The 14,324-nt window shown below is 33.1% G+C and overlaps 1 protein-coding gene across 2 annotated transcripts; it reads right to left on the bottom strand.

Moving 5' to 3' along the window:
• Window positions 1–4,527: 4,527 nt before the first annotated feature.
• On the bottom strand, window positions 4,528–6,563 carry LOC139857590 (salicylic acid-binding protein 2-like). 2 transcript variants are annotated; one of them, XM_071846402.1, is made up of 3 exons: window positions 6,160–6,563; window positions 5,539–5,676; window positions 4,528–5,044 (listed from the first exon to the last, which is right to left on the bottom strand). In XM_071846402.1, the coding sequence occupies exons 1-3, from the start codon at window positions 6,532–6,534 to the stop codon at window positions 4,763–4,765; spliced, it is 795 nt and encodes a 264-aa protein (XP_071702503.1). In that variant the 5' UTR covers window positions 6,535–6,563; the 3' UTR covers window positions 4,528–4,762. The 2 variants fall into 2 exon arrangements, with proteins under 2 accessions (XP_071702503.1, XP_071702504.1); XM_071846403.1 differs by lacking the exon at window positions 5,539–5,676.
• Between the last annotated feature and the right edge of the window lie 7,761 nt (window positions 6,564–14,324).

Below are 14,324 nucleotides of genomic sequence, written 5' to 3'. Positions count from 1 at the left end.
CGAGATGTTAAATGAGGGTACTGTGTTTGTTTTAATTCTCTCCACTTAATCTTAATCTCTTATGATATATACATAAAGTGATTGCATATAGAATATACATCCATCACCATTTCTCTCTACTTCTTGTTCCTTACATGAACCACCAACATCAAACTCTTTAATCATCTGCTCGACTGTTCGAGTTCATCTAATTCGAACTATCATAGTTCTATTTTCGGTTCACTTCAAACCATCTTCAACCGGAGTAATCACCAACCATATCATTTAACCGTTTCTACTTGAATCACCACTTACACGCTCGATACACCCATATCACCACTACCTTACTGTTCGTTGCTTTTTCTCGTTATCTGCTGGACTTTCTAGCTTGATAAGACCCGGAACAAAACAAGGATCACCCTAATCTGTCACCATGGCCATCTAGCTTTTGCAAGTGGGTTTCCTTCTGTTTCCTTTTACTATATTTTTTTCCTGTTGCATCACCACACACACACAAACTTATATATATATTACTTCTTCATCATCACCATAGCCAAACGCCACCCTCATCACCACCACTACCGGTGGCCACTGCTGTCTCCACCACTTGAAATCGTCATTATCTTAAAACACTAAACCACAATACACGTCAACATTTACAACCATCAAACCCATTTAAATTCCTATTACGAGCTGTAAACACAATCCATCACCATCATCGAAACTTTTGCTAGTACTATACATTTTTTTCTTTCTCTTTTCTTGTTGTTCGCTGATCAAACTGCCTGGAAATAACCACTTTCTTCACTGCTACACTACTGCTATTCGTTGTTTTAAAGCTGCAACCATCAAACCACAAATTACCCTTACAACAGTGACGTTTGTTTCTGTTTGTTTCTCTCCGAATACCACATCAAACACAATCACTGTTTCGCTTGTTATTACTTGAAACCCACTTCCTGTATAATGAAAATGGTGATTAGAGTTCACGATAATGACTGCGGAAATGTTATAATGATGCTATGATTTTGATGAACAACAGATTAAGTGATGATTAAATGATGATAGCGATTGTTGATGAAGATGAAATATAACGAGTAACAAGATTATGATAAAAGTGATAAGTGATAATATGATACAGTGTTGATACCGTAAAGATTAGATGATAGGGTTTAATGATAATGATGTTAGATGAGGTGGTGTGACAATGATATTGTGATGAGGATAAATTGACGAATATTGTGATCATGATAATGTTAAAAAGCAGAAGATTAAACCGTTGTGATCAACAACCTCACAGCTGTACACCAATATAAAAAGTAGATACATATAGGCTAGTAGACTAGTAGGCTAAATGGGCCTTATAAGATCGGGCTAATATAAAAATAATGATCCAATACAAAAGATAGTGATCCGATGCTAGTGCTAATAAATCTGGTTAACAGATTCACAAATTATGTAAATGGCGATGACATCATCATGGTAATGATAATCTTATGATTAAGATAAGGATGCGATGATGAATAGGATGATAATAACGAATGGTGCTGATGTCATAATATTTGATGATGATAGTTGGTTGTGATTAACCTCGGTTAAATAATGGTTAAGAAGAAAAAGAAAATGAAAACCAATTTATAGTTGAGTTCGATATATATGGGTTACGAGTTTAAACAGAAAAATAAAATTTGAGGAGTGGTCTTGGAGTATTATCGGGTTAGCGGGAGGTCGCGGGTTCAAACCCGGACTTGGGCATTTTTTTTAAAAGGCTACTCCTTTGAGGTAGTTATTACTAATACTCTCATTATTATTATTTCATTATTATTATCACGAATATTATTATTATGTAATTACTAAAATCAATATCATAAATATCATTAACAGTAAAATTAATATTTTTACAAGTATTATTATTAATTTCATTGTTATTATCATTAATAGAGTTATTATTAACATAAGTATATTATTAATGTTATTATCATTATTTTTACTAATATTAACTTGGTATAATTTGAACTACTGATTTCATAAACAAATGAAATACATAAATATATATTTAACACATATAACATAACACAATATTTTATTATATAAAAGGAATATATGAAATATAAATATGTTATTAATATAAAAAATAATATCATTAATAGGTTATATATATAAATGTATTCGACTACGATTATATGTATTAATATATATACACAAATAATATAGGTTCGTGAATCCGAGGCCAACCATGCATTGTTCTATGTCGTCATATGTATTTTAACTACAAAATACAGTATTGTGAGTTTCATTACTCCCTTTTTAAATGCTTTTGCAATATATATTTTTGGGACTGAGAATACATGCGCTTTTATAAATGTTTTACGAAATAGACACAAGCAATCGAAACTACGTTATATGGTTGAATGATCGAAGCCGAATATGCCCCTTTTGCTTGGTAGTCTAAGAATTAATAAACCGATCTACTAACTGACGCGAATCCTAAAGATAGATCTATTGGGCCAAACGAACCTCATCCAAAGTACCGGATGCTTTAGTACTTCGAATTCATTTTTATCATGTCCGAAGGATTTCCCGGAATGATAGGGAATATTCTTATATGCATCTTATTAATGTCGGTTACCAGGTGTTCAATCCATATGAATGATTATTTTTGTCTCTATGCATGAGACGTATATTTATGAGAAATGGAAATGAAAATCTTGTGGTCTATTAAAAATTATGAAATGAATGATTATGATAAACTAATAAACTCACCAACCTTTTTGGTTGACACTTGAAAGCATGTTTATTCTCAGGTACGGAAGAAATCTTTCGCTGTGCATTTGTTCATATTAGAGATATTACTTGGAATCATTCATGACATATTTTTAAAAGACGTTGCATTCGAGTCGTCGAGTTCATCAAGAATATTATCAAGTCATTTATAGTTTAGATATACTATGAAATGGTATGCAATCCTTCAACTTTCGATGTAATGAAAGTTTGTCTTTTAAAAACGAATGCAATGTTTGTAAAATGTATCATATAGAGGTCAAGTACCTCGCGATGTAACCAATTATAATGTATTCGTCCAGATGGATTAGGACGGGTCGTTATAATGGGACCAATGAATAACGTACTGCGTTTATAGTGATATGAACGGGTCGTTTCAAAATTATACGGAGTATGTTAATTTATTAAGAAAATAATTCTATGAAGAAAACATGCACTGTAATATATAAATATATTTAGACCACCAACTATACATATTAAGGAATTTATATTTGATGCAAATTCTACAATGGAACTGAGTTGTTATATATCTAGAGAAGACGATTATGTATGTATGTATGTATGTATGTATGTATGTATGTGTATATATATATATATATATATATATCAGTTGTTTCGGTTCGGTCTAAAATCATGATTTTTCGGGTATGACTCGGACCGGACCGAAACCCGAAATAATCAAAATATATGGACCAAGGATCGAACCAAATATTCTCGGGTATTTCAGTTTCGGTTCGGTTCCTCCTCGGTCCTTGGTTTTTTTCGGTTCTACCCGAACTATGAACACCCCTAGTCAAACTTGAAACTTTTTATTGGAAGAAAAAGAAAAAAAAAGACAATATTACACAGTTGGTCCCTAATGTTTAGTGTAAATTACACGGATGAATCTCAGGGTTTTTTTTTATCTAAATGTCCTCAATTTTTGCACTTGTTACGCGGTTAATACCTAATACTAACGACCATTAAATATTTTTGTTAAAATCAATATGTGCTAGGAGGATCATGAGAGCAAAATCATCATTTACAGCGCACATGAAGATAAACTATGTGTATCCTTATTTCAATATTTTCGTTAAATATTTTTTATTAAAGTGTGTGTTTTTTATCTGGAAATAATAATTTTAGAAGTGAAGGAGTACAATTTTAGAATATACATGGCATTTTTATTTTTGAGGGACACATGGCATTTTTATTTTAATTAAGTTTTATTTTAGCCTCAAATATTATTATTAGTTTTACATTGATAAAGTACCAATCATTTAAAATTTAAGGGGTGGTCATCCCCTCGAAACTGTATATAATTTTATTTTATTTCATAATTTAAACTTACCATGAATAAATATTGATACAATTTGAGAAAATTGTTATTAAAAGAAGAACAAGGTCGTCTCAACAATTTAAAGGACCTAGACGAAGAAAAAAATGAGCCTACATATACGTTAAACTTTTTTACTACGCATAAAAAATTATTATTCAAATTTATCTATTTATTTACTTACATTGTATTTAACTATTAAAAATAAGGTATTTTAACTTTAATTGATAATTTTTTATTTGATTTAATTAAATATATTGAGAAAAATATTTACATATTCAAAATTTTGGGTCCTTCAAAATTTTTGAACTCTAGGCGGTTGTCTATCTTGCCTATGCTCGAAGACACCTCTGAAGAAGAATATCTATACTTTTAATTAGTTATATAGAGTTTTAAAAAAAAATATGATAAACATAAACGTAGCTCTAAGGACAACGTTTAACATTGTTCTTTGATTACTAACGTAGACCCACAATCAGGTTGCCAGGTAGGCTATACTAAACTTATTTAAACCCAATACCATAATGTAGAAACTACTCAAATAGAACCTACTTCCCGAATTAATACACTAGAAAGTAGAAACCAACTAAATCATTTATTAAATCATTTACTGAAATATATTTTGGTTGTTACATGACGTCTTGACGTGACTAAAATAGGCCGGTATACAAAGATCATCTCTTTGTATTAAGGACAAGAAAGGGCTATATCAAGAAGGCAAACACTGAGTTGATTTGGGTCACATATCATTGACATATGATCCACGCCTTTCAAATGTTTCACCTCATCAACAGGATTATTATTAATCATCCACTCTTGAAACTCTTTTTTGATGGCTGCATCTTCATTGCATACCACAAATACTCGTTTCACTGAACCATAACCTTCTTTTGTAAAGGGTCGTGCTTCCGATAGACTTTTCAGAAATAATGATCCTGGCCTTATCAGTATTTTTCCTAATTCGCGATCCTACATTATAACAAATTACATTAACGTGAATAATAGTATTGCACATAACCACCGAGCCCTTGGCTGAGTGGTACCAAGCTCCTGGACTGTGGGTCCGTATCCTTTCAATTGCGATTGGTGCGGGTTCGATTCTATGGGGGGAGGTTTACCGTATATTATATATACACAGTCAACCTTCGGGTCTGTGGTCCCTACGCTTTGCTACTGGCAGGTGTAGGTATATAATAAAATCGATCCGGTTCACGTAAGTGCGAAGATTCGAGAGAGGGTTCCTTCTAGCATGTGTGGGGTGACTAACCATCTAACCGGCCGTTAAAAAAAAAAAAAAAAATAGTATTGCACATATCATAAGTTAAATGTATCCTTATTAAATTATACAAGCAAACTGTAGCCATAAATATTTCGTTAGAAAAAACCTATCATTAATGTGCCACAATATAGTATGTGTGTTGGGTAATTAAAGACTTCGAGAGTTCGAGAAATACAACAATTACCTCATCGGTGCAAAGTTGATAAAGTTTAGACGATATAAATTTTGGCCTGAAAAACATTGATACTTCAGACTCATTTTGGGTATTGTATGGCAAAAATTGTGTGTCCAACCATGCTTCAGCCGGAGTCCTTTCATTGTACTGAAATCTCATATGAAAATAATAATAATAAATGAATACAAGTACTGACGGAACTTGAACTTGTTCGTTTTGGATTGAGAGCCCGAGATCATACTAAATACTGTATAATTTAAAAAAAAAAAAATATAGGAATATACATATATTGTCATCTAGGTTGATTTTATAACTTTTTGTACTTATTTAATTACTTTGAAATTTACATTTATATTTGAGAGATTAGAGAAAAAGTTAATTTTTAATTGAATTACATATTTAACGAGTTATCACCCATTAAGTCATATTTTCTCCATGACTCCATACAGACTCAGATTTGTTTACAAAAGCTTAAGCACTCGTAATGCTACGTCCTTAAACACACGCGTTGATGTCTTTAATTAGTTCACGAAGATTTAATAATTAAGCATGTAAAAATCCATATCAAATTTGCTTGGACCAGGACTAGCTATTAGCTGGTGCTGTTGACAGGATATTATGATCTTTTACCTGGTTTAAAACATAAGACGGCCTATTTACAGAATCCGGCATAAATGCAGAGAGAAAGACGCCAACGGAGACTTTTTCTGGGAACATGTCCATGGCAAGGGCTATGTTGATACCACCGAGGCTATGGCCCACAAGCACAACCTTCTCCCCCGGTGATATGGTGGCCATCAGGTCCAACAACGGCTTAGTGTATTCGGAAATTGTGGTCACTTGTTGTATCACTTTTGTATCGGTACCTGATGCAGCCAGATCAAAGGCTGTTACACGGTGACCGGCAGCTTCAAGAAGGGGTTTGAGCTTAAACCATGACCAGGCTCCATGGCACGCACCATGTACTAGAACAAAATGGGTCTGCTCATCACCGGTTAGGGTCATTTTAAGATACTTCTAGCTATGTGTTGTTTATTTTTGCTTGTGTTTTGCATTTGTTCGTTTGGCAATTTAAAGGAAAATTATGGCAAAGGAAATTAATAAGATAGTAATTAATACGTCAGAAAGATTAAAAACAAATCTATCTAGATCTTACGATAACGATTTGTTGCAAATTTCAATTTGGAATTCATGTACTAGTACAATTCAAAAAAAAAAAAAAAAAAAAAAAATAAAAATAAAAATTAACGCAAAAACACTAATTATACCTGATGAAATTTTCTTAATTTTTTTGGACATCAGTTTGAGATTATCCTGAGAGACTAAACCACCAAACGTTCATCTCTCGTATTTGCATAACCCACCCCCAACTACTGTCCTGAAGAAAACTCGGACCAATTCAAAAACATAACCGATAAAACCCCTCTCCCGCTGACCCGCACTAAACGAAATACGACATGGGTGATGAAATTTTCTTAATTACTCTGTATATAAGACTAAAATCATTATCATTACTACTACTAATTGTCTTAGGGAAGGACGTCGTTCGACGTTGAATTATTATTATTTCCACTTTAATTTGCCTACACTTTGTAATTTAATTATTATGTGGTATGACTTTTATGTGCTACACTAACTCGGACTATATTTTAAAGTTAAAAGAGCATCTATGTTTGATTTAATATTTTTACTCGTGAGATACTTTAATTTTATTCCCGTTAAAATTTAAATTTTATTTTTACTTCTCTTATTATACTTCTGAAATGACCTGTGAAACTACGAGTTTGTTTTAACGAAACAGTTTAATGATAAGTTTTAGATATTTAGTGAACTTAAATACTAAATTCATTTAGTTTAATGACCTCAGTGTAGGATTTATGCGCAAGGTACAACACATAACTATATGGCTGAATTCATTTGAGCCTTCGGGGTCACACACATATACACCTAGACGTCAAATTAATAATATATATGTGATAAATATTATTCAATTAATAAAGAAATTAAATTAAATAATTAAATAATTAGTTAATTAATATTTAAATTTGATTCGTACAATCGTATTGACCAAGGAACGAATTGTAGTCAATAAGGAAATTGGATTGTTATTAAAAATATAATATTTGTTTCAATACATACTCCTAATGTATTTGTAAACTGACTTCAATTCGTAATATTCTTAAACCGACATTGATGTATATATATTAATGTTTTTGGTTCTGTGGATCTATGACACACAATAATAATCCCTCAAAAACCATATTTGTTTTTACGGCAAACATAAACAAAACCCATACGAATCCCTTTTGTGAAACGAACGAAACAAAATAGAATTTTTCAGTCTTACGATTGAATAAATAATCATAGTGATTATTTATTATTACTTGACGGGACTAGCACATCCGTTTGACATTGTTCGAAGTGTAGTGTGGACTACCCTAGCGGCAATCATACTTTTGGTTGTTAGTTTCTCTTCCATCAATCCGGTTCTACAAGAAAGGTATAATCTTTAATCTCTCTTGTTGTATTTATTTATTTAACCGTATAAATCATATGAATCCGTTTTGGTGATTTATTATTAATTTAATTAATACGCTTCCGCTTAAATTGTTATTAATATTATATGATGGTACATGATAATAATTAATTAGAAAATCGTTTTCTTAAAACCCTAAATCATCAACAGTGGTATCAAGAGCCTCTTATGTTTTTATACGGTTAGTATATTCATGCGTGGTTGTTATTAATTAAATGGCTTGTGTATATATTTGTATGTTTTTTTATTCATGGCCAAGACATGCATCTTGTGCCATGGAGCAAGCCATAATTATTCTCATGATCATGTTATTATTATGATGATTTAATTGTGCATAGCCGAGGAAAACCTAGACCGTGTGCATGTGTTGTGATCTTGAATGTTTGTGGTTGTATGGATGCCATTATTTTGTGGCCAATTATGGATGTAATTTAATCTTTTATTTTGGGAGGCCGTTTTGAGCCAATTATGTAATTTACAATTCTAGTTTAGTTGTATTTTATTTTATAATTAAATGTAACCTCCATGATGGAATAAAAGACTTGAAGTGAACGGAACTTGGCCAGCAAGACACACTTGCAGTAAAGTCGTTGGACAAAGATGTAAGAGATGCGGTAAAAGAGCACATTTGGTCATCATGAGATCTTGACGCAAGTGGGAGCTTCTTGGGTTTACTTTTGTGATTGTCTCGTTAGTTGACCGCTTGGTTCTCATAATGGCTCGTGAGATCAAGCATAGAATTTTCATCGGTTGAGGCTATGCACATATTATGTTTTATTTTGTTTGGTTGGATTTTATATGTTATGTGATTGTGTATAATTTGTCATGTGACAAAAAAAATCAAAACATAATTAAAATCAAGTTAAAACGTTTTTAACTTGTGAGGCGAATATTATGCATGTGATATTGGTAACACAATTTTTCTATAAATTATTAAAATTGTATAATATACCCGTCAGAATTTTAAGTCGTGCCGTCCAATTCGTTTGAAACACTTATCGTTATTTTTTGACTATGCCTGAGACCTAGTTGAATTATAGTCGTGAGGTGATCATTATCTATGCGTGAGACCTAGATAAATTTTCACACGTTTCATAATTGGATGACTTAATCGAGTTGAGAGGTGAGACCGCAACCCGAGGCAAGGATGGGACTAAACATGCCAGCATGACACTAGTGTTAGACACTAAATGTCGTGAGTCCCATAAAGATCTAAGAGTTGTACTTGTAATGCAATTGGTGCCCGCCGCCTACCGATTGAATCCACCATTGCTAGCAGATCAACTGATGTGATGGTGGAAGCACAATGTGGATCTTAGCCTTTTACGAAAATTAATAGTTTTATAAGTTTTTTTTAAAAACATGGGTAGTTAATTTATAAAAGGATAATTATTAAAGATACTAAAAGAACCTTGTTTATTTTGCAGATGACATCAAACGCAATTCAATCCGTAAACAACATGACCATAAGGTCAATCCTTGAGAAGGAAAAATTGAATGGTAACAACTTCATTGACTGGTATCGAAACCTTCAGATTGTCTTAAAGTCTGAAAGGAAGTTGCACCATCTGGAAAATCCTTTACCTGAAGCCCCACCTGAAACTGCTAATGCTACTGTTCATAATGCTTATACTAAGCAGTATAACGAACAACTTGAAGTAGCATGTCTTATGCTTGCTAGCATGACCTCTGAGCTCTAAAGGAACTTAATGGACTACAATGCATATGACATAATCGAGGAACTCAAGACGATGTTCCAACAACAGGCAGAACAGGAATTGTTTGAAACTGTGAAAGCGTTTCACGCTTGCAAACATGAGTTGGGGCAGCAAGTTAGCCAATATGTCTTGAAGATGAAAGGCTATCTGGATCAATTGGAGCGCCTAGGTTATGCTATGCCACCAGTTCTTGGAGTGCACTTGATACTTACTTCACTATCCAAGGACTATGATGGATTTGTAATGAATTACAATATGCATATCATGGGAAAAACCATCCCTGAGCTGCATGCGATGCTCAAGCAAGCGGAAAAGGGGCTATCAAAGAAGACTCCTGCAGTCTTAACCATAAAGGAAGGTAAAATCCAAAAAAGAAAGCATCAAGCTGCTAGTGGAAAGGGAAAAGGAAAGAGTAAGCAAGCTTACACACCTAAGAAGAAAATTCCACCACCAGCAAAGAAAGAGCATCCCGCAAAGAACATGGCTTGTCACCATTGTGGCCAGATTGGTCATTGGAGAGGAAACTGTGTGCTTTACTTGGAAGAGTTGAAGAAGGGAAAGGCTGGTTCGACCAGCACTTCAGGTATCTTCGTTATAGAACTATATAATTTTCCTAATAAAACTTGGGTGTATGACACTGGTTGTGGTACTCATATTTGTAATGATATGCAGGGACTTAGGAAAATTCGGAAGCTGAATAAGGGGGCTTTGGATCTGTACGTTGGCAATGGCGATCGTGCAGCTGTCAAAGCTATAGGAAGCTATGAGCTCATCCTCCCAAGTGGACTTATTCTTATTTTAGATAATTGTCATTATGCACCTTCTATTACTAGAGGTGTTATTTCAGTTTCTCGTTTGAAAGATAATGGTTTTAATCATGTATTCACAGATTATGGTATTTTGGTTTCTAAGGATAATATTTTTTATTTTAATGCTATTCCTAGAGATGGTATTTTTGAAATTGACATGCATAATCTTGTTCCAAACGAAAGTTCTATATTTAACTGTAGCTCTAAGAAATTCAAGCATGAGTTGAATTCCACATATCTATGGCATTGTCGTCTTGGTCATATAAACAAGAAACGCATAACAAAGCTGCAACACGATGGGCTTCTTGAGTCAACCGGCAATGAGTCGTTTGACATATGTGAATCTTGTTTATCTGGAAAAATGACAAAGAAACCCTTTACCCACCAGGTTAAAAGGGCGAGTGATCTACTTAGACTCATTCATACTGATGTATGTGGCCCATTTAGAACAATGTCTAGAGATGGAGCTACCTACTTCGTTACTTTTACTGATGATTTCAGTAGATATGGTTATGTTTACTTAATTAAACATAAACATGAAGTATTTGAAACGTTCAAAGCGTTTCAAAATGAAGTAGAAAATCAACTCGAAAAGACCATTAAGGTTCTACGGTCCGATCGTGGAGGCGAATATATGAGTCAAGAGTTTTTAGATCATCTGAGAGATCGTGGGATTGTCTCACAGTTTACTCCTTCTTACACACCTCAGCATAATGGGGTGTCAGAAAGGAGAAATCGAACTTTGCTTGACATGGTTCGATCAATGATGAGTCTAACAACTCTACCAGCATCCTTTTGGGGATATGCTCTAGAGTCTGCTGCACGCATTCTGATGTTTTAGCAGAGTAGTATATAAAATAGCTTATATTTTTACAGGAAATACTATTAAATATGATACAATTTTACACAAGATATTTATTTATTTATTGAATGGATATACTTAAACCTTGCTACAACACTTATAGGCAGTGTACCTAATCGTACAGTAGTGTAGTTTTTAGTAAGTCCGGTTCGTTCCACATGGAATCTTTTTAAACAAAGCTTAACGCTATATTAGTTTACTTTTATAAAAATACAAATATATATATAAGTAATATTATTATTATAAAGGGGGTTTTTACCGTTTAATGACCGGTTTGTCGATTTTAAAACTTTAGTCGCAGTTAAAACCAAATGTAAAATAATAAATAAATACAAGACTTAATTTAAAGCGTAAAGTAAATAACGATAATGAAATTGCGAATAATAAAAGTGCGATAAAATAAACTTGCGATAATTAAAAAGTACGATAATTAAAAGTGCAATTAAATAAAATAACAATAAAAATGCGATAATTAGAAGTGCAATTAAATATAAAATAAAGGAAATTAAATATGAAATAAAAGAATTATGCTTATTTAAACTTCCGTAATCATGATGTTTGACGTGTTGATTTTAGTTTTATGCCCATGGGTTAATTGTCCTTTGTCCTGGATTATTTAATATGTCCGTCTGGTTTTTGTCCATAACAGTCCATCAGTCATAAATATAAAGTGCGAGTATCCTCGTCAAATTATCCTTATACCCGAAGTTAAATATTTCAACTAATTGGGGACTTAAACTGTAACAAGATTTTAATACTTTGTTTAATAATTACACCAGGATGTCGACTGAGTGTAACCCAAGGTTTTAATATTTTGTTATCAATTATACCAAGTGTCCTTGTACATAATTTCACCCCTGTTTTAATTATTCTAGTGGCTATTAATCCATTCCCGTGTTCGGTTAAATGAACGATTATTCGTACATATAAATACCCCGCCCATCGTGTCCGATCGAGTGTATATGGTAATTTATAGGGACGCCCAATTCTAAATCTTTATATTAACATTAATAAACTATCATTTAGTTAAACAAATATAAAGCCCATTAATAGCCCATAGTCTAATTTCCACAAGTGTCGTTCTTTTGTCCAAACCCCAATTATGGTACAAAGCTCAATTACCCAATTTTAGTAATTAGCCCAACATCATGATTACTTCGGATTAAATAAGCATAATAATAACTTAGCTACGAGACATTAAATTAAAAAGGTTGAACATAACTTACAATGATTAAAAATAGCGTAGCGTTACACGGACAGAATTTTGACTTACACCCTTACAACATTTGCTAACATACCCTTATTATTAGGATTTAAAATTAAAATTAAAATTAAAATATAAATTATATATATATAATTACGTATATATTGAGAGAGAGATAGATTAAGAGTGTGAAAAATGATCAGAATTCGGTTGGCTTTATAGGGACTTTCAGAATTTGGGCCTCCGCGACTCGCGGCCCTTTTGGCCTTCAAACTCCGCGAGTCGCGGAGTTTGTAAATACAGCTCACACAAGTTTGGCTCTTTGTTTACCGACGGTTTTATAAATAAATATAATATATTAAATAATTATAAGAATTATTTAAATATTATATTATATTTATGTGCATAGTTGACTTGTAATTTTTAGTCCGTTGCGTCGAGCGTTGAGAGTTGACTCTGGTCCCGGTTCCGGATTTTCGAACGTCCTTGCGTACAATTTAATATCTTGTACTTTGCGTTTTGAATCTTGTACTCTTGTAATTTCCAGACGTTTCTTATCAATAATTGGAACCTCTTTGATTGTATTTTGTACTTTTGAGCTTTTTGGTCGTTTGCGTCTTCAATTCGTCGAATCTGTCTTTTGTATTCACCTTTTATTATTTAAACGAATATCACTTGTAAATAGAACAATTGCAACTAAAAGCTTGTCTTTCTTGAGGAATAATGCTATGAAATATATGTTCGTTTTTAGCATTATCAAATATTCCCACACTTGAGCGTTGCTTGTCCTCAAGCAATATCGTCTTGAAATACTAGAATCACTTCTTTATTCTTCACACTTTGTACATCAGTGATTTCTATACGGCGGTATAAACAATGGTAGTAACGATATGGTTTACAGTCCCACATGACTATAAAAATTTAGATCCATTAAGGAAATTGGATCTTTATGAAAACATTTGATCTTTTGAAAATTAAATCTAGTTTTTACCCTAGATAAGTTTTTCGGAATAACCCTTCACCGGTGTTTGCAAAATATTTTTGTGGTTTTGGTGGGTTTCAGATTTGAAAATTTTAGCTCAAAACTTATGGTTTTGTGTCACCCACTTGCTAACCTTGTATTTGGAAAGCAACACGTCCAGTTTACTTGTCCCGTATATTACCTTTCGGTAAACTACCGTCCGGTTGTAAAGGAAAGCGTTGAAAAAGCAACTGTTAAGGCAATGTCCCCTGACATGCTTTTAATTATGGTCTATAACGTGTCAGACGCAATTACTATCCTTGGTATGAGCAATAGTAAAGCTCACCCTTATGATTTTTCGGTCTGGCACAGGGTCCTGTCTTTGACCACTATGCAACCACCGTTCTTACGGTTGACACCCGATTTGGTTCAGGTGACCTAATGAATTCCAGGTGAATTCCTAGGATTTTACGTTCAATGGTAATGAACGCATTGAAAATAGGGTTTTCAGAAAACAAATCGGTTTGTAATTTTGATCAAAATATTTTCTCGTTCAAGCTCGAGTTTAGATATCATTGAATTCCATGAGTTTGTAATTCTCAATCTTTAAGGTCAATCTCTAGGATTGAGTAATATCAGTCTTAAAAGCTGATTTTTAATCTTTAAGGAGATTATCCTTTCTGGGGATCTGATTCATTAGTCTTA

The sequence above is a fragment of the Rutidosis leptorrhynchoides genome, chromosome 7, assembly GCF_046630445.1.
Source record: "Rutidosis leptorrhynchoides isolate AG116_Rl617_1_P2 chromosome 7, CSIRO_AGI_Rlap_v1, whole genome shotgun sequence".
Classification (NCBI taxonomy): Eukaryota; Viridiplantae; Streptophyta; class Magnoliopsida; order Asterales; family Asteraceae; genus Rutidosis; species Rutidosis leptorrhynchoides.
This window is presented reverse-complemented; position numbering and strand designations above follow the sequence as displayed.

What these genes read in the sequence shown, in the direction of transcription:
- LOC139857590 (XM_071846402.1), bottom strand. Translation starts at nt 6,534, where the DNA reads ATGACCCTAACCGGTGATGAGCAGACCCATTTTGTTCTAGTACATGGT. An exon ending in CGTCTTATGTTTTAAACCAG is followed by an intron (nt 5,677 to 6,159) that starts GTAAAAGATCAT and finishes ATGAGATTTCAG; the next exon opens with TACAATGAAAGGACTCCGGC. An exon ending in ATCAACTTTGCACCGATGAG is followed by an intron (nt 5,045 to 5,538) that starts GTAATTGTTGTA and finishes GTTATAATGTAG; the next exon opens with GATCGCGAATTAGGAAAAAT.